General features: G+C 39.6%; 1 protein-coding gene across 3 annotated transcripts in view; it reads right to left on the bottom strand.

Annotated features, from left to right (window-relative positions):
• COL4A4 (collagen type IV alpha 4 chain) overlaps positions 1-20330 on the bottom strand; it is a 168843-nt gene that overhangs the window by 79351 nt on the left and 69162 nt on the right. For all 3 annotated transcript variants that reach the window (XM_033230020.1, XM_033230018.1, XM_033230019.1), the window contains 7 exons: positions 18983-19166; positions 10402-10470; positions 7972-8079; positions 7249-7467; positions 5295-5456; positions 3800-3970; positions 2447-2590 (listed from right to left, as the gene is read on the bottom strand). In XM_033230020.1, the coding sequence (XP_033085911.1) occupies positions 2447-2590; positions 3800-3970; positions 5295-5456; positions 7249-7467; positions 7972-8079; positions 10402-10470; positions 18983-19166 (1057 nt within the window). The remainder of the gene's footprint in view (positions 1-2446; positions 2591-3799; positions 3971-5294; positions 5457-7248; positions 7468-7971; positions 8080-10401; positions 10471-18982; positions 19167-20330) is intronic.

Here is a 20330-nt window from a genome sequence, read left to right as displayed (position 1 = left end):
AACGAACCAGAACATCGCACACATAATTCATCTGTTACCACATTTCACTCCCAAATCACAAATTCCCACTTAACCTACGAAGCTGTATTTATGTAGATCACAAAATGTCACCATCGTTGGCTGATTTCCTAAAGGAAGGTCAGTCATCTTTTACATTCCTGACCCCACTTGTCCAGTCACAGAGTCTGGTGTACCGGGAGTGCTCGCTCAATGTTTGCCAAATTCAGCCAAACTGGTCTGGGTCTTCACTGAGGTTAAGACAGATTTGAAAAGTTCCAGTCTACAAAAAAATGTCGCTTTGTGCTATAAAGTTGAATTTGCCCATCTCATATTTTCAGTTCCATGTCTCCTCCTAGCCATCCTCTCTTACTTTCCTTGTATTGAAAGAACAGACACTTATCTCAATGTGGCACTCCTCACAGTGACTTCCGAAAGGTAGGAAGGACATAGTGTACTTCTGCCTGATTTTGTAAACACTGCCCAGCTGTAGCAGTGTGCAGGCATGGGCTCCTATCAGCTTGACGACTGCCAATTACCACAATTCAAGAATCCTGCAAGCCAGTTGTTAAACCATTGCTAACTTTAAATCAGTCATGGCGGGAGTATTACAGCGTGGCACTCAGCAAACACTATAAACCACAGTGCCTTTTTTTTTTTTTTAATTTCAAAGAACTAGTTTATTAGCCCATCACTGGCATTAGTCCAAATTTTAATTTTCAGTGGGATAATTGTATAGTAGCATAATAGCACAGCAAGCATCACTTATCTAAGCTAGCAAAGAGTGACTCTTTGGTTCCTTGATTCTACATAATATACAAGCTAGTAAAACAAAAAATTGTGGTAGAATCAATCAACTAAGAAGAAAAGGTAATTTTAATTCAATATGAGGCTACTTGCCCAAAAGGCCTTAAGGGCAAAAATCCCTGGGTCTGAAAATTGTCAAGCATTTTTTCTCAACACTGGAAGGGAATATTACCTTCACCCATTAGTGCCCCAGAACTAAGAAGTGGGAGTAAACACTTAACAGCGATGAGGACATAATATTTAAACCATTGGTCTCAAAAACTTATTTTTCATAGTAAAGAAAACTTTTTTTTTTTTTTTTTTTGGAGACGGAGTCTCGCTCTGTCACCCAGGCTGGAGTGCAGTGGCGCAATCTCGGCTCACTGCAACCTCGGCCTCCCAGGTTCACACCATTCTCCTGCCTCAGCCTCCTGAGTAGCTGGGACTACAGGCACCCGCCCGCATGCCTGGCTAATTTTTTGTAGTTTTAGTAGAGACAGGGTTTCACCATGTTAGCCAGGATGGTCTGGATCTCCTAACCTTGTGATCCGTCCGCCTTGGCCTCCCAAAGTGTTGGGATTACAGGCGTGAGCCACCGCATCTGGCCAGAAAACATTTTTTTCAAATGAAACTTGGGGAAACTCTACTCGTGGCCCAGATGCAAGTGGACTCATGGTAGTTCAAGGTTGGCAAACTGCAGCCCATGGGCCAAATCCCTCCTGCTACCAGTTTCTGTCAGCACATGAGATGCGAATGGTTTTTACACTGTGAAATGGTTGAGGGGTAAAACTCAAAAGCAAGGTAATATTTCATTGTGTGAAAATTATATGAAATTCAAACTTTAGTATCCATAAATACCATCTTATTGAAAATTTTATTTTATGTTTGTTTCTGTGTTGTCTATGTCTGCTTTCATGCTACAAAAGCAGACTTGAGTCACTGTGACAGAGACCAGAAGGCCTGCAAAGCCTGAAATTGTTATTATCGTGCTTTTTACAGGAAGAGCTTACTAGCCTCTGTTCTAACTGAAACAGAGGTTGGAGAACAAGAGGCCCCCTTCCCAAAGGTGAGAAAGTTCTCTGAAACCTAGAAGCTATAAATCAGTGCATTAAGAACTACTTGTTAGGCCAGGGACGGTGGCTCACGCCTGTAATCCCAACACTTTGGGAGGCCGGGGCAGGCAGACCACAAAGTCAGGAGATCGAGACTATCCTGGCTAACACGGTGAAACTCTGTCTCTACTAAAACTACAAAAAATTAGCTGGGCATGGTGGCGGGCACCTGTAGTACCAGCTACTCGGGAGGCTGAGGCAGGAGAATGGTGTGAACCCAGGAGGCGGAGCTTGCAGTGAGCCGAGATTGCACCACGGCTCTCCAGCCTAGGCGACAGAGCGAGACTCCATCTCAAAAAAAAAAAGAAAAAAGAACCACTTGTTAATTATTTTTCAATAAATGGAGCAATTCATTTGCCATGTATATGTAATAAGATTAAAAGGTAAAGAAAATGAATGTTGTTTAAAAATCTAAAACAAATACCATACAACTAAAAGGAAGAGGAATCCAAGCTTCAGAAAGGTCCTGTTTTATATTTCAGAGATCACATTTCTAGGTTTGGATCAAATACCAGAAACAAATGCATGTTGCATGGCTGTATTTTATTTACCTTTGGCCCCTCTCACTCCCCGGTCTCCGGGAAAGCCAGATGTGCCCTTCTCTCCGGGTTCTCCCTTTGTGCCAGGACATCCCTCTGCACCAGGCTTTCCTCTTTCTCCGGGAAAACCTGGGAAACCAGGCAGCCCCCGGGGGCCTGGTGAAATGAGAGCATAAAGTTTTAGGAAAATATTTTATTATTTATTTAGTTTTTCAATGGGGGGAGGCGGACAGAGTCTCATCCGTCACCCAGGCTGAAGTGCAGTGGCACCATCTCGGCTCGTTGCCACCTCTGCCTCCCAAGTTCAAGTGATTCTCCTCCCTCGGCTTCCCGAGTAGCTGGGATTACAGGCGTGAGCCACCGCATTTGACTAATTTTCATATTTTTAGTACAGACGGAGTTTCACCATGTTGGCCAGGCTGGTCTCAAACTCCTGGCCTCAAGTGATCCACCCGCCTCAGCCTCCCAAAGTGCTGGGATTATAGGTGTGAGCCACTGTGCCCGGCCCTAGGAAAACATTTTAAAGACTAGTATGATTCTTATATATTGTGTTCCTGTAGTTCATCTACAGATGCAAACTCCTGCCTAACGCTGAGTTTGTATTCAAAGTAAACAACAATTGTCAACCTCACTGCGCTTAATAGCTGGGCTCGGTTGGGCACGGTGGCTCAGACCTGTAATCCTAGCACTATGGAGACCAAGACAGGAGGATCCCTGAGGCCAGGATTTCAAGATCAGCCGGGGTAAAACAGCAAGATCCTGTCTCCTAAAAAAGAAAAAAAAAATTTAGCCAGGTGTGGTGGCACATGCCTGTAGTTCTAGACTCACAGGAGGCTGAGGTGGGAGGATCACTTGAGCCCAGGAGTTCAAGGCTGCAGTGACCTATGATCCTGCCACTGCCGTCTAGCCTGGGCTACAGAGCAAGCCTCTGTCTCAAAACAAAAAGAAAAGAAAAAAAGAAAAAAATCCTTGCTCCGCTGCCCTGTCCTCAGTTTCCTACCTACAGACCTGAAGTGTGGGCCCTGATGTGTCTGAGTCCTAATCCCCCAACTGGGGGTAGGGATGAGAGTGGGGACCCCATCCAAAATGAAAATGCACCTTCCCCGACCCTAGGACTTTACCGTGCTACCCAGTCCTCATGAATTCTGTGGCCCTAACACCTTCAAACCCCTTTTCCCATTGACCAGCACAGAAACATTCTGCCACTGGAAATAAAGATACAGAGGACAAGAGCAAGGGAGGCATTGTTAAGGGAAGGACAAAGCCAGACTAACAGTTAACTCTTTTCATGTGGTCATGAAATCCACTTGGCAGTGGATTTCAGGTTTCTAAGATGGGGGGACATCATGGAAAAGCACTACCTACCTTTTGGACCTGGAGGACCAGGTAGCCCATCATCCCCAAAGGGACCTGGGATTCCTGGGAGGCCCGGGGGACCATGTGCCCCAGGCCGTCCTGGGAGTCCAGGGAGACCTTTCATTCCAGCTGGCCCAGGAGGCCCCACATCTCCTGGCTGTCCTTTCCCACCTGGAGCACCTAAGACAAACCACAGTGACCACAGTGTGTGAAGGCTGAACACCGGCTTCACACACAGCAGGAAAAACATACAGTAGCTTAAACAATGCATTAAACAGCAGTAAAACAATATTTGTTGGCTAAAATAATAGTAGCAACTTTCCATCAATCTAAGAATATATTTTTCTAGATGATATAAATAGAAGGGCAGATCACTTGAGTAAATGTTTCCCAGCAGGGATGAATGAAGATTATAAAAGTATTTTTAATGGAAAACAGAAAGAAAAAGCAAACATTGTATTTGTATTTCCTCTTGGTGGAGGGAAACTAATAGAAGAAAACTTTCCAGGTTTTTCCTGAAGCTCTACAGCCGAGTGAACTTCAGTCAGAAGTCAGAGCTGATGTCTAGCGTTGTTGGTGCTAGAAATACCGCTGTAGTGGAAAGTTTTGCCTCAATCTTGTTTTAATTTTTCAAGTGTATATATTACTGCATTTGGATAAAAGCAATGGGATTTAAACAACAGAGTAAATAGTGAAATGAAGATCATATTGAAAACAGCTCATGCTATGTTCTGAATGTGTCTCTCCAAAATTCATATGTTGAAAGTTAATCACCAATGTGATAGTATTAAGAGGTGAAGACCTGGGGAGGTGATTAAGTCATTAGGGCAGAGCCCTCATGAATAATATTGGTGACCTTATTAAAGAGGTGCAAAAGAGCTGTTTGCCTTGTCCACTTGTGAGGACACAAGGAAGGCACACCAGATCTGCTGGCAGCTTGATCTTGGACTTCCCAGCCTCCTGAGCCATAAGAAATAAATTTCTGTTGTTTATAAATTGCCTAGCTTAAGATATTTGGTAGAGCAGTGCAAATGGACTAAGACAGCCTCCCTGCACCTTGTATTAGGAGACACTCCGGGGGTCTCTTGTGTTCCTACATCTTGATGGATATGCCAAGAATGCAAGATCCTGATGCTCTTTCCCTGGGAAACTTTTCAAGCTTGTGTTTGCAGCAAGCACCCCTGATAGATGATATAGCACTTTCCTCAATAGGAAAAGCAGGCTTTCTCACAGGCTGCTATAAAGCAGTGGTTCCTTGGCTCAGGGCTCCTCTCATATAAAGGAACCCACTGTGTGAGTGGTCTGCTAGCCCACTATGTTGCCCCATGAGACTTGGGTGACACAGGGAAATGATGCAAACCAACATGAAACTCAGGAATAACGAAATCCTTTGTCTCTGACTCAGGACTCTTGCTTCTGGCGGCACCCATAAAAAAGAAAGCGGGGAGCTTATTTAGTTGTAAGTAGGGTAAGCCCCAGACCCTTCACAGTTCTTGACACTTACCTGGGCTACCTGGATCCCCAGGGAGTCCCGGTTGCCCTGGTATTCCTGGAGCACCTCTTTCACAGGAATGGCCAGGTGGACCTGGGACACCTGGAAACCCAGCATGTCCCTCTCTGCCTTTGAGACCTTTGAGACCTGGGAATCCAGGAATGCCAGCGGGCCCTGAAATGATACAATGCATCCATGACATTGGTGACATAAAACTATACAGATGGCCCATGATGAATTGTTCAGGCATATCAGTACTGGAGGTGAACATTTTCATCCTGAATCAGTGCTCAAATGGGTTAAGTCTTTAAATGGATTTCTTATCATAGATGTAATGAGTTCCTTATGAATAGAGAATGCATTGCTAAGTGAGTTACTTGATAAGGTTATGTGAACTGCAAAGTTGCCAATGCAAATAAGAAACCATTTGGTTCTTCCTAATTTTAATTAACCTCTAACTTTGCATCAAGCTTCACACCAAATCTCTACAATATTTACAAACCCAGTTTGCACTGTATGAATTTGCATTTTATGAGCCATTTCATCACCTGCACTCTCAAATTTCTACTTACTGGAAAGACAGTGTCATACTCTTCAGGAAAGAACATCCCCCATAATTCCACACCCTAACCCAAAAATCTACTTTTTTTTCCTGTTTTCTTTGCATTTTGGTTCACATGTTTACATTTAAAAATAGTAATCACAGTGCAAACTCAGTTGTTGGAGCACTTCAGATTGCATATTAATCTGTAAATGTTTTCCATTTTGTTGCAGTCTTTACAAATATGATTTTAATTGCTAGTGACTGGATGATATTTCTTTGAGAGAGAGAGTGCGTGTATGTGTGTGTCTGTCTTTGCTCGTCCCAATTATTCCTCTGCTGTGGATAATACTACAAGAGCATTTTCATATCTATAACTTTCTTCCATTGAACACTTCCCTTAGATACATTTTCACAAGTGAGATAGTCAAATTACTGGGTCATTATTTTTACTGACTTACATCATGTTTCACTGTTACTTTCCAATGAATTGCTTATTTGAATATGAATATTTTTATTTACAAACTTCCATACAAGCTCCTTGAGGGTGCTAATTCTCCTCCTCCCCTCCACATGTCCTGTGCTAATGTACTCTACTGCATGCCTAACAAACATTGGCCCACCCACGTTTAGAAAAGAACTAGAATGTTGTTTGTAAACATCTGGTCTGTAGTCCACATCTTGATCACCATCACCCAACAGGCCCACTGAAGTTCAGATGTGGGGCCCCACCCCAGAAATAATGAATCAGAATTCCTCAGACTGGGGTCCTGAAGACAATAATTTTCATGAGCTGCCCCACCCCTACTTGGTTATTTTTAAGTACATTAAAACCTGAAAAACTCCACTGGGGATCATGAAGGATCCTTACAGATTTTAGAAAAGGATATGAATCAGTGTCCGGGCCATCTTCCTCTTTTGTGCTTGATGCCCTGCCTGCCACCCCAGACGGAATGAAAGTCCCTCTACCCTGTCTCCCATCTGAAGACAGCTTGTCCTCTAGGCTCAGCTCATGCCCAGCTCCCCCACAGAGTGTTCCCAGATGCCAGTCTACAGCTCCAGCCTCTAAGCTACTCTGCCTCTTACAATCAGGCCTGCCTACCTTCCACCTGGCAACAGCCCCAGACAGGTTACACAGTCCCTGCTCTTGGCCTTTGCAGCACCAACATACTAGCTGCGGAACCAAATTGAGTTGAATGAACAACAGTGAGCTGCCCTGCATTTGAAAACAACCAATCAAATGCAAGGACAAGGCTGGAGATTCAGGTTATTTGAAATGTAACCAGCACCCCATGTGAGGGAAAACACTTGGGTAAACTGTTTATATTCTACATGGCTAAAGCAAAATAATCTAAACATTCTTCAGTGACCTGGTCCAAAACTGAGCCCGCTCTATGCACCGAAAGGACAGCAAAGCCCTCATACCTTCAGCCCCTGGATATCCCGGATCACCTCTGGGTCCTTTTATCCCTGGCACTCCTGAAAGACCCCTCCTTCCCGGAGGTCCCAGGTGACCAAATGCAGGGTCTCCCGGGATTCCTTTCTGACCATTCACTCCTGGTGACCCAGGGGGGCCTGGGGGCCCAACAGGGGAGGACCCCTTTTCACCTCCAAAACCCGGATCTCCTATGTCACCACGGAAACCTATTTAACAACAACAACAAAATTAATGATAACACGTGCAAGTATAGAACAAATACATATAAGACTACTTTGATAAAAATGTTTCTTAAAAACACAGGGGTATTTACTACAATTAAGAGCAGTTGAACAGGTAATGTTGTTTTGCCACCTTTTGTAGAGAGATAAACTGCAACTTTGTGTTTCCTATAAGCCAGTGGTGTTTCTGTAATTGCTTTCCTTCTCTGGCAAACATTCTGGCTGGACTGAGTAGTTTCAACAACATAATAGACAAATAATAGCCCATAACTTATGCTTCAAAGTGGAAGGAGGCTTGGCAACTTATAAAATTATAATCTGAAGTTATCACAATATAGCTAAGAGTCTATCAAGAAACAGCATTTCCCTATTATCTAGGGATCCCTGGACCATTTCCTCAGTAAAATCATCCATCGGTAGAAATGTTAAAAAGTTCCTGATAGATACTCCCAAAGCAGAAGAAAAACAAACATAAAAAACTTCACTGACCAGGGGGACCTGGTATTTCCGATGTTCCTGGTGTGCCAGGTCTGCCTTTATGCCCATCTGAACCGCTCAGCCCAGGGGCACCTTGGGGACCTGGAAATCCCTTTGGACCTAAACAATTACAACAACAAAACACAGACTCAATAAAACAAAATCTAATGTGAACAAAATGAGATTTTTTTTAAGTCTATATTAAGTTCTTTTAGAATATTTCTACTTTATGGAAGTAAGGATGTTGCCTATCCTGATTTACAGAATTATGTTGTAAGTCATATGATCCAAATGAATGTTTTCTAGGAGTGATTTTCTTAAGGCGCTTTCTCAGAAGCCATCCTGTGAAGGATTCTTCCTGAAAGCCTTTGGAACTTGCACCACCATTCAGATGACGTTTTTTGGAATCTTCCTATGCTAGGTCTGAAACACAACTATGCAACCGTCATCTGCCCTTGTAGGGGTGAAGAGGTGGTGGCTAGTGTCTATCGTGATAAGAAAGGATCAGATTAAAGACCAAAATCTATTTCCTTGCATCTTACTGAATTTGCCCTTAAATAAAGTATAGGCAAAAAGCACTTGCAAAACGTAATAGAGAATCTTTTTTTTTTTTTTTTTTTTTGAGACAGAGTCTCGCTCTGTCACCCAGGCTGGAGTGCAGTGGCACGATCTTGGCTCACTGCAAGCTCCGTCTCACGGGTTCACGCCATTCTCCTGCCTCAGCCTCCCAAGTAGCTGGGACTACAGGAACCCGCCACCATGCCCGGCTAATTTTTTATATTTTTAGTAGTGACAGGGTTTCACCGTGTTAGCCAGGATGGTCTCGATCTCCTGACCTCGTGATCCACCCACCTCGGCCTCCCAAAGTGCTGAGTTTACAGGCATGAGCCACTGTGCCCGGCCTAGAGAATTTATTTTAAACCTTCTGTGATTTTCTACAAGGAGTTATCTCAGCTAAAATAACTTATTAATCATAAACTTCAATGGAGGCACAACTGTCAAATTAAAATTTGAGTAATCACTTCTCTCGAAGTTAAAAGCTGCTGAAAGTAATCAAACTTTTTTTTAATCCACTCATGTCCAGTAAAAGTAAAAATGAATGTTCAATCCGTCAACCTGCAATTCTCAACTCCGCTGATATGGAATTATATTTCCACACACTCTTGCCATTGCCTTGTGGTGGGCGGAGTGTAATTACCTGCCCTTTTACCCAGGGCTTCGTCATGTGACTTGTTTTGGGCAATAGCAAATGAATGACCATGATCCAATCAGAGGTGTGGAGGGAGCCCATGAACTGAGCCGGCCCTCTTGCATTTCTGCAATCACATGAGAAAAGCCTGGCCTTGCAATGAGATGCATATTGCAACCCCAAACCTAACTTGGAGCTCTACTCTAAGCCAACAGAGACCATCTTAGATCAGCTAAACCCAACCAACCTGCAGACCCATAAGATAGAAAATAAGTGTTTGTTGTTGTAGCACACTGAGATTTTGAGATTATTTACACATTATTGTCATGAAATTTGATGGTAGAGAGAGTAACAGTCAGTCATTATTCATACTAGTAATGAATGGGTAGGGAACTCTAAAGAAAGAAGAGTCAGGCAAAATATCTTAGATAGATTTTGGACTTAATTCATCTAAACCTAAGTGATTGATTCAAACGAAGCTGTGGCATGAATGTGCAAACAAGGACAGAGATATTTGAGCATTTTTTTCAAATGTTTCTGATCAAATATTGGTTCTTTTGGAAAGTAAAACAAAGTAAAACTTACAATCAATAAACAAATGATCATTTTTCACTCTTGAGGCACAGGAAAGGAAAGAAGATACAGTTTTAAAACTTTCAGGCCAGGCGTGGTGGCTCACACCTGTAATCCCAGCACTTTGGGAGGCCAAGGTGGGTGGATCACAAGGTCAGGAGTTTGAGACCAGCCTAACCAATATGGTGACACCCTGTCTCTACTAAAAATACAAAAATTAGCTAGGTGTGGTGACGGGCATCTGCAGTCCCAGCTACTTGGGAGACTGAGGCAGGAGAATCGCTTGAACCCAGGAGGCGGAGGTTGCAGTGAGTCAAGATCACACCACTGTGCTCCAGCCTGGGAGACAGAGTGAGACTCCGTCTCAAAAAAAAAAAAAAAAAAAAAGAAAAAAAAAATTGCAAGGGACAGACATTTTAACCGATATGTGAGCAAATCAAGGTAAATTTTGTTGCACAAAGATTTGAAAAGCCCATCTGGAGTGTTCTCAAACCAACAGACTGGAGGCCCAACTACAAATTACTACAAATGCCATTTTCCCCTATCCACGGTCCCTCAAAACTTTGGAAATAATTTTGGAAATGTCCTAACTAGTCAGAGGACTCACTATTGGTTTATCTGTCTTGCTGGTTCTTTTACTCTGGGAAGTATATAAGACAGTAACTTCTCATTGCTAATACCTGGAGGTCCATCAAAACCTGGAGGGCCTTGCCTCCCAGGATAGGTTACGTTGCAAGAAATTGTGTCACCTGGAATGAGAAAAGAAAAGCAACCTTCACATAACTGATAGCCCAGTGGAATGGGAGGCTGTCTCAGCCACAATTTGCTCAGGATATGTTTCTGTATAGTACATGTAGAAGTCAAAGTAACAGACTCCCAAGTATCATTAGATCACTTGAGCTGCTTTCATACAGAATTTTTAGATTTTTCCTGAAATCTGAATTTCAACCGTCAGAAGAGTTATAAACATAATGAAGAAAAGAAAGATATTGATTCTAAAAAGTATAAGTTTCAGTAATCTAGAAAAACAATGTAGATGATAAAAATGTAATGGAGATGAACTACACGGGTAGTAGATAATAATAATAATGTAACGGAGATGTATTACATGCATATCTAACACAATACAATGAGAAGTTTTGATAAATCATGAAATAGCAGCAGGTGTCCAATGCTGAGTTCAGAAAATCTGTCTCTTACTATGAACATGGGGGAAATTGTGCACATGAAGAGCCCGGGCTGGATGTGAATAGCTACCATTTATTGAGGGTCAGGTGCTTCAACTATATTGTCTCGTTTTTCCTAATGACTTTCGCAATCTAGTAGCATCATCCCCCATGTTAAAGAAATGTTTGAAGAAAGTTAATAAGCAGTTCAGGGTATGAATGAAAAATTTTCTTTCTTTTTTTTTTTTTTTTTTTTTTTTTTTTTTTTTTTTTTAGTAGAGACGGGGTTTCACCGTGTTAGCCAAGATGGTCTCGATCTCCTGACCTCGTGATCCACCCGTCTCAGCCTCCCAAAGTGCTGGGATTACAGGCTTGAGCCACCGCGCCTGGCCAAAAAATTTTCTAGAGAGATAGTTATCATCAATAAGACAGCAAAGTTTGAGCCTGTCAGTTCCTATCTCCTAAAATGGAATGTTTCTCTTTTATAATAGGAATAATATCTCATAATACATTTCTTTATATGCTGTCAGATCAAAGATATATGAGATGAATAAAAATGACATCAGATTTTATTGGGTTTTAGAGCATGAATTTATACCTTATCAAATACCAAGATACTTGTTTGCCTTTCTATATTATCAAAACAAGAACTAAGGATATTACTTTGTTCTAAAATTTCACAATTAGCAATGTAGCTCAAGATATATATATATATATATACATATTATAAAAGAAAAAAACTTAAACCTTTTTGCCACCTACTTAAGAGTTTTCAGCTATAATCCTGAAAGTCATTTTATTGTTTGAAATTCACATAACTGTAAAATATATTTAAAATACCTTCTTTTTTCTCACTAGAATGCCAGCAAATGGTTTTTCATGGACAATGACAGTTTAAATGATATAGTAGTTTTTAAAAATTAAAATATATGGTATTATCTCAAAAGACTATAAAAAATAATTCTATACTTTATGTGTATATAATATATATACATATATGTAATTTTAATATAGTCAGATTGTGTGAGTTCATACTGAGAAATGAAGGAAAAGCAATTTTGGTATGTCAAATAAATAAAACAACAAAGATATTTTAGTATCTTAAGGATTTACTTTAAATATTGATTGTATTGTAATGTTTTTATTTGTTTAACAAGGTACAAGGTTTGAACAGTGCCTGGATGAAATTTTATTTAGCTGTGATGCCATAGCTATAATAACTTTGCCCAGAAGAGACTTATTTTAGCTTCCATGATTTCATGTGACATTCTGCCACAAAAATATTCACAATTACCTTTCTGGGTGAAAACATCAGAAATAAATTTAAAAAGCAATTCAGGATATGAACAAAAAAAATCTCTAGACAGACAGATATAATCAAGAAAAACCAATCAGAACTTCGACAAATGAAAGACATACTGAGGGAATTACAAAATGCAGTGGAAAGTTTTAATAGACTAGAACAAGTAGAAGAAAGAATTTCAGAGTTCAAAGACAAGGCTTTTGAATTAACCCAATCAGACAAAAATAAAGAAAAAAATAAATGAACAAAGTCTCTAAGACATATGGTATTAGTAAAATAGCCAAACCTAAGAATAAATAGTGTTCCTGAGGGAGCAGAAAAAAGAACTAATTTGAGGGAGTAATTGAGGACAACTTCCAAGGCCTGGCTACAGATTTCGATATCCAAAGCCAAGAAGCTTAAAGAACTCCCGGGAAATTCTTTGCAAAAAGATCTTCACCGAGCCATGTAGTTATCAGACTATCTAAAGTCAAAATGAAGGCAAGAATTCTAAGAGCAGTGAGACAAATGCATCAGGTAACTTATAGATGAAAACCTACCAGCCTTACGGCAGACTTCTCACAGAAACCTCACAAGCCAAAAGGGATTGGCGTCCTATCTTCAACCTCCTTAAACAGAACAACTGTCAGCCAAGAATTTCGTATCCCACAAAACTAAATTTCATAAATGCAGGAGAAATAAAGTCATTTTCAGACAAGCAAGTGCTAAGGAAATTTGTCATTACCAAACATAACACTACAAGAAATGCTAAAAGAAATTCTAAACCTTGAAATAAAAGCCTGATATGCACCAAAATAGAACCTTTTGAAAGTTTAGAACTCACAGGGCCTATAACACAGTAACAAAATAAAAAGAAAACTATCTGGGTAAAAATTAACATGATGAAGAGAACAATACCTCACATCTCAATATTCATGTTGAGAGTAAATGCTCCACTTAAAAGATACAGGATGGTGGCCGGGCACCATGGCTCAAGCCTGTAATCCCAGCACTTTGGGAGGCTGAGATGGGCAGATCACGAGGTCAGGAGATCGAGACCATCCTGGCTAACACGGTGAAACCCCGTCTCTACTAAAAAATACAAAAAATTAGCTGGGCGAGGTGGCGGTCGCCTGTAGTCCCAGCTACTCGGAAGGCTGAGGCAGGAGAATGGTGTGAACCCGGGAGGCGGAGCTTGCAGTGAGCTGAGATCCAGCCACAGCACTCCAGCCTGGGCAGCAGAGCGAGACTCCGTCTCAAAAAAAAAAAAAAAAAAAAAAAAAAAAAAAAAAAAAGATACAGGATGGCAAAATGGACGAAAACATCACAATCCAAATAATCTGCTGCCTTTAAGAGGCTCACCTAACACAAAAGTATTCATATAAACTCAAAGTAAAGGGGTAGGAAAATGTATTCCATGCAAATAGAAACCAAAAGCCAGTGGGCATAGCTATTCTTCCATCAGAAGAAAACAGACTTCAAAATAACAACAGTAAAAACAAAAAGACAAAGATAGTCACTATATAATGATAAAACGATCAATTCAACAAGAAGATACTACAATCCTAAATATATATGCACCAAACACTGGAGCTTTTAGATTCATAAAACAATTACTGCTAGACCTAAGAAATGAGATAGACAGCAAAACAATAATAGTGGGAGATTTCAATACACCACTGACAGCACTAGACAGATCTTCATGACAGAAAGTCAACAGAGAAACAATGGATGTAAGTGATACACTAGAGCAAATTTACTTAACAGACATTTACAGAACATTCTTCCCAAGATCTGCAGAATATACATTCTTCTCAGAAGCATGGAACATTCTCCAAGATAGACCATATGATAGGCCACAAAATAAGTCTCAATAATTTTTTTAAAATTGAAATCATATCAAGTCTCTTCTCAGACCACAGTGGAATAAAACTAGAAATCAACTCCAAAAGGAACCCTCAAAATTATACAAATACACGGAAATTAGATAATCTGCTCCTCAATGATATGTGGGTTAACAATGAAATCAGGATGGGAATATAAAAATTATTTGAATTGAATGATAATATCGACACAAGTTATCAAAACCTCTGGAATACAGCAAAAGCAGTGCTAAGAGGAAAGTTTATAATGCTAAATGCCTATATCAGAAAGTCTGAAAAAGCACAAATTGACAACCTAAAGTCACATCTCAAGGAACTAGAAAAACAAAAGCATACTAAACTTAAAGCTAGAAGAATAAAAGAAATAACAAAGATTAAAGTGAACCAAATGAAATGCAAACCAAAAACATATGAAATATTAATGAATAAAAAGCTGGTTAAAAAGCTGGTTCCTTGAAAAACTAAACAAAATCAATAGACCATTAGCTAGATTAAACAAGAAGAGAGAAGATCCAAATAAGTTCAATTAGAACTGAAACTGGGGTCATTACAACCAACACCACAGAAATACAAAAGACCATTCAAGACTGCTATGGATAACTTTAAGCACACAAACTAGGAAATCTAGAGGAAATGAACAAATTCCTGGAAACATACAATCCTACTAGATTATATCAGGAAGAAATAGAAACCTCGTACAAACCAATAGCAAGCAGTGAGACTGAATCAGTAATTTTTAAATTCCCAACAAAAAAAAACCCCAGGATCAGATGGATTCACAGCTAAATTCTATCTAGACATTGAAAGAAAAGAATTGGTAAAAATCCTACTGAAACTATTCCAAAAGATTGATAAAGAAGGCATCCTCCCAAAATCATTCTATTAAGCTAGTATCATTCTGATACCAAAACAGGAAAAGACACGCACACACACATACACACACAAACTACAAACCAATTTCCTTGATGAATATAGATACAAAAATCCTTAACAAAATACTAGATAAATGAATTGAACAGCATATCAAAAAGAAAATTCATCATGATCAAGTGGGTTTCATCCTAGGGATGCAGGGATGGTTTAATATATGCAAGTCAATAAATGTGATTCATCACGTAAACATAATTAAAAACAAAAACCATATGATCAATAGAGGCAGAAAAAGCATTCGACAAAATCCAGCATTCCTTTATGAGAAAAACTGTCAACGAACTAGGCATAGAAGGGACCTATCTCAAAATAATAAAAACTATATATGACAAACCCACAGATAACATCATACTGAATGGAAAAAAGTTGAAAGCATTCCCCCTGAGTATGGGAAGAAGACAAGGATGCCCACTTTCACCACTCCTATTCAACATAGTTCTGGAAGTACTAGGCAGAGCAATTAGGCAAGAGAAATAAATAAACAGCATCAAAATTAGAAAACAGGAAGTCAAACTACCACTGTTTGCTGATAATATGATTGTACACCTACAAAATTCTAAGGACTCTTAAAAAATATTTAGATATGATAAACAAATTCAGTAAAGTCTCAGGTTACATAATCATTATACATAAACCAGTAGCATTGCTATACATCAACAACAATCAAGTTGAGAATCAAATTAAGAACTCAATTCCTCTTACAACAGCTGCAAAAAATAAAATAACTAAAAATATACTTAACCAAGGAGGTGAAAGTTCTCAAAAAGGAGAACTACAGAACACTGTTGAAAGAAATCATAGATGACACAAACAAATGGAAATGCATCCAATGTTTATGGACTGGGATAATCGATATTGTGAAAATGACCATACTGCCAAAAGTAATCTACAGATTCAATAGAATTTCCATCAAAATATGAACATCATTTTTCACAGAATTAGAAAAAACCATCCTGAATTTTGTTTTGAACCAAAAAAGAGCCTGACTAGACAAAGCAATCCTAAGCAAAAAGAACAAATCTGGAGACATCACATTACTGAACTTCAAATTACACTATAAGGCTATAGTTACCAAAACAGCATGGTACTGGTGCAAAAGTAGGCACATAGACCAATGGAACAGCACAGAGAATCCGGAAACAAAGCCAAATACATACAGCTAACTGATCTTCAACAAAGCATACAAAAACAAAAAATTGGGGGATAGACACCCTATTTAATAAATGATGCTGGGAAAATTGGCAAGCTACATGTATTAGCAGAATAAAACTGGATTCCTATCTCTCACTTTATACAAAAATCAACTGAAGATGATTCAAAGACTTAAATATAAGACCTGAAACTATAAAAATTCTGTAAGACAACATTGGAAAAACTCATATAGATATTGGCCTAGGCAAAGAATTCATGAATATGACCCCAAAAGCAAATGCAACAAAAACTAAATAAATAAATGGGACCCAATTAAACTAAAAGGCCTCTGCACAGCAAAAGAAATAAATAAATGGAGCAAACAGAAACCCACAGAATGGGAGAAACTATTTGCAAACTATGCATCCAACAAAGGGCCAGTATCCGGAATCTACAAAGAACTCAAACAAATTACCAAGAAAAAAACAAATAATCCCATTAAAAAGTGGGAAAAGGACATGAATAGACATTCCTCAAAGGAAGATACACAAATGGGCAACAAACATATGAAAAAATGCCTAACATCACTACTCATTAGGGAAATGCCAATTAAAACTGCAATGAGATATCACCTTACTCCTGCAAAAAATGGCCATTATTTAAAGGCAAGAAACAATAGATATTGGCATGGATGTGGAGAAAAGGGAACACTTATACAACGCTGGTGGAAATGTAAATTAGTACAACCTCTGTAGAAAACAAGTGTGCAGATTCCCTAAAGAGATAAAAGTAGATCCAACATGTAACCCAGCAATCCCACTACTGGATATCTACCCAAAGGAAGAGAAGTCATTATATGAAAAAGACACTTGCACGTGTATATTTATAGCAGCACAATTCACAATTGCAAAGATGTGGCACCAATCTAAGTGCCTATTGACTAATGAGTGGATAAAGAAAATGTGTTTTACAAAAAACGTGGAATACTACCCAGCCATTAAAAGGAACAAAACAATGCCTTTTGCAGCAACTTACATGGAGCTGGAGGCCATAATTCTAAGTGAAGTAACACAGGAGTGGAAAACAAAAACTGCATGTTCTCACTTATGAGTGGGAGGTAAGTAATGAGTATGCAAATGTAAAACCCAAAACCATAAAAACCCTAGAAGAAAACGTAGGTAGGCCGGGCGCGGTGGCTCAAGCCTGTAATCCCAGCACTTTGGGAGGCCGAGACGGGCGGATCACGAGGTCAGGAGATCGAGACCATCCTGGCTAACACGGTGAAACCCCGTCTCTACTTAAAAAAAATACAAAAACTAGCCGGGCGAGGTGGCGGGCGCCTGTAGTCCCAGCTCCTCGGGAGGCTGAGGCAGGAGAATGGCGTAAACCCGGGAGGCGGAGCTTGCAGTGAGCTGAGATCCGGCCACTGCACTCCAGTCCGGGCGACAGAGCGAGACTCCGCCTCAAAAAAAAAAAAAAAAAAAGAAAACGTAGGCAATATCATTCAGGATATAGGCATGGGCAAAGACTTCATGACTAAAACACCAAAAGCAATTGCAACAGAAGCCAAACTGACCAATTGGATCTAATCAAACTAAAAAGCTTTTGCGCAGCAAAAGAAACTATCATCAGAGTGAACAGGCAACCTACAGAATGGGAGAAAAATTATTCAATCTACCCATCTGACAAAGATCTAATATCCAGAATATACAAGGAACTTAAACAAATTCACAAGAAAAAACCAACCCCTTCAAAAACTGGGTGAAGGATATGAACAGACACTCCTCAAAAGAAGACATTTATGTGGCCAACAAACATGAAAAAAAGCTCATCATCACTGGTCATTGGAGAAATGCAAATGAAAACCACAATGAGATACCATCCTAAGGCAGTTAGAATAGAGATTATTAAAAAGTCAGGAAACAACAAATGCTGGAGAGGATGTGGAGAAATAGGAACGCTTTTATACTGTTGGTGGGAGTGTAAATTAGTTCAACTATTGTGGAAGACAATGTGGTGATTCCTTAAGGATCTAAAACCAGAAATATCATTTGACCTAGCAATCCCATTACTAGGTATATAACCAAAGGATTATAAATCATTCTACTATAAAGACACATATAAACCTATGTTTATTGCAACACTATTCACAATAGCAAAGACTTGGAACCAACCCAAATGCCCATCAATGATAGACTGGAAAAAGAAAATGTGGCACATATACACCATGGAATACTATGCAGACATAAAAAAGAATGAGAACATTTTCTTTTGCAGGGACATGGATGAAGCTGGAAACCATCATTCTCAGCACACTAACTCAGGAACAGAAAACCAAACACCACATGTTCTTGCTCATAAGTGGGAGTTGAACAATGAGAACACATGGACACAAGGAGGGGAAAATCACATACCAAGACCTGTCACGGGGTCGGGGGTAAGAGGAGGGAGAGCATTAGGACAAATACCTTAATGCATGTGGGGCTTAAAACCTAGATGATGGGTTAATAGATGCAGCAAACCACCATGGCACATGTATACCTATGTAACAAACCTGCTCATTCTGCATATGTATCCCAGAATTTAAAGTAAAATTAAAAAAAGAAAGAAAGGAAGGAAGGAAGGAAGAAGGAAGGAAGGAAGGAAGGAAGGAAGGAAAGACACTTGAATACTGAAAACAAAGAAGGGGGAGAGAGGAAGGGTGTCTAGGGACACAAAAAAACTACACATTAGGTAAAATGTACACTACTTGGGTGATGGGTACACTAAAATCTCAGAATTCACTACTATATAATTCTTCCACATAAGAAAAAAAAAAACACTTGTACCCCAAAGCTATTGAAATAAATTAAAAAATTTTTTAAATTACCTTTCTGACCCTTCAAGCCATCAGGGCCCCTCACACCTGGGCGGCCTGGAACTCCTGGGTGGCCTCGCTCTCCTGGTGGACCAGGAAATCCCAGTCCCGGGGGGCCCACAGGTCCTGCTTTGCCCGGGGGACCCAGAGGTCCAGGAAATCCTTTATCACCTGGAATCGCATCTTCATGATCCCCCTGGGAATGTTATGTCACAAATCAATTACCAACCACTGAAAGTCCATGAACTCAAAGCAGTCATTGTAGGTTATAGAAACACATGCAAAAGTCCATAATTTCAGGAGATAGTTACTCTTAAGCAAATGTAATTTTAAAATAAATAACTTAGATACTTCTTAATATTTTAAATATATATTTTATATATATTAAATATTTTATCCTTCTACATGGCCTGGTCTCAAATGTGGTCTACCACAGTCTTACGGATCTGGATTGTTTCAATGAATCTAGGAGATATATATATATATATGTCTAGCATATATATCTAGAGAGAGATATATATCTAGGATATATAGAGAGAGATATATATAGATATATAAATATAGGAGGTATATATGTGTGTGTGTGTGTGTGTGTGTGTGTGTGTATATATATAGAGAGAGAGAGAGAGAGAGAGAGATTCTCTCTGCAACTCAGGCTGGTGTGCAGTGGTGCTATCTTGGCTCACTGCAGCCTCCACCTTGCAGGTTCAAGTGATTCTCCTGCCTGAGCCTCCTGAGTAACTGGGATTACAGGCACCCACCAGCTCACCTGGCTAATTTTTTGTATTGTTAGTAGAGACTGAGTTTCACCATGTTGGCCAGGCTGGTCTCGAACCCCTGACCTCAAGTGATCCACGTGCCTTGGCCTCCCGAAGTACTGAGATTACAGGCGTCAGCTACTGCGCCTGGTCAAAATACATATTTTACATCTTTATATACACATATATATTCTATATATACATATATATACATATATATTTTATATATACATATATTATATATACATATATATTTTATATATACATATATATAATATAAGCATGTGTGTTATGTCTCAAATACTGGAAACAATGTGTGTGATACACCTTAAATACAGAATAAGAGATTTTATGTCAAACCATTTTTTAACATCATATGTCATAGAATATAGAAATCCGTAGATCAAGGGAGGTGGTGGGATTACAAATCAAATACATTCTTACGCATTACCTTGAGAAGATGCATAGATAGACTCCATCATCCTCCACCCCTGTGGGTAAAAGCCTAACAAGTCCTTTCCCCTCCTGCATGAGAATTTGACTTTTGGTTCACTGTCTGGTTCTGTTCCTCTCATAAAAATTAGATTGTCAACTACATTCCT

Source organism: Trachypithecus francoisi, unplaced genomic scaffold (assembly GCF_009764315.1).
Source record: "Trachypithecus francoisi isolate TF-2019V2 unplaced genomic scaffold, Tfra_2.0 Lachesis_group13, whole genome shotgun sequence".
In the NCBI taxonomy this organism is placed as follows: Eukaryota; Metazoa; Chordata; class Mammalia; order Primates; family Cercopithecidae; genus Trachypithecus; species Trachypithecus francoisi.
Note: the sequence above shows the minus strand (reverse complement) of the source record. Positions and strands in the feature narration are given on the sequence as shown.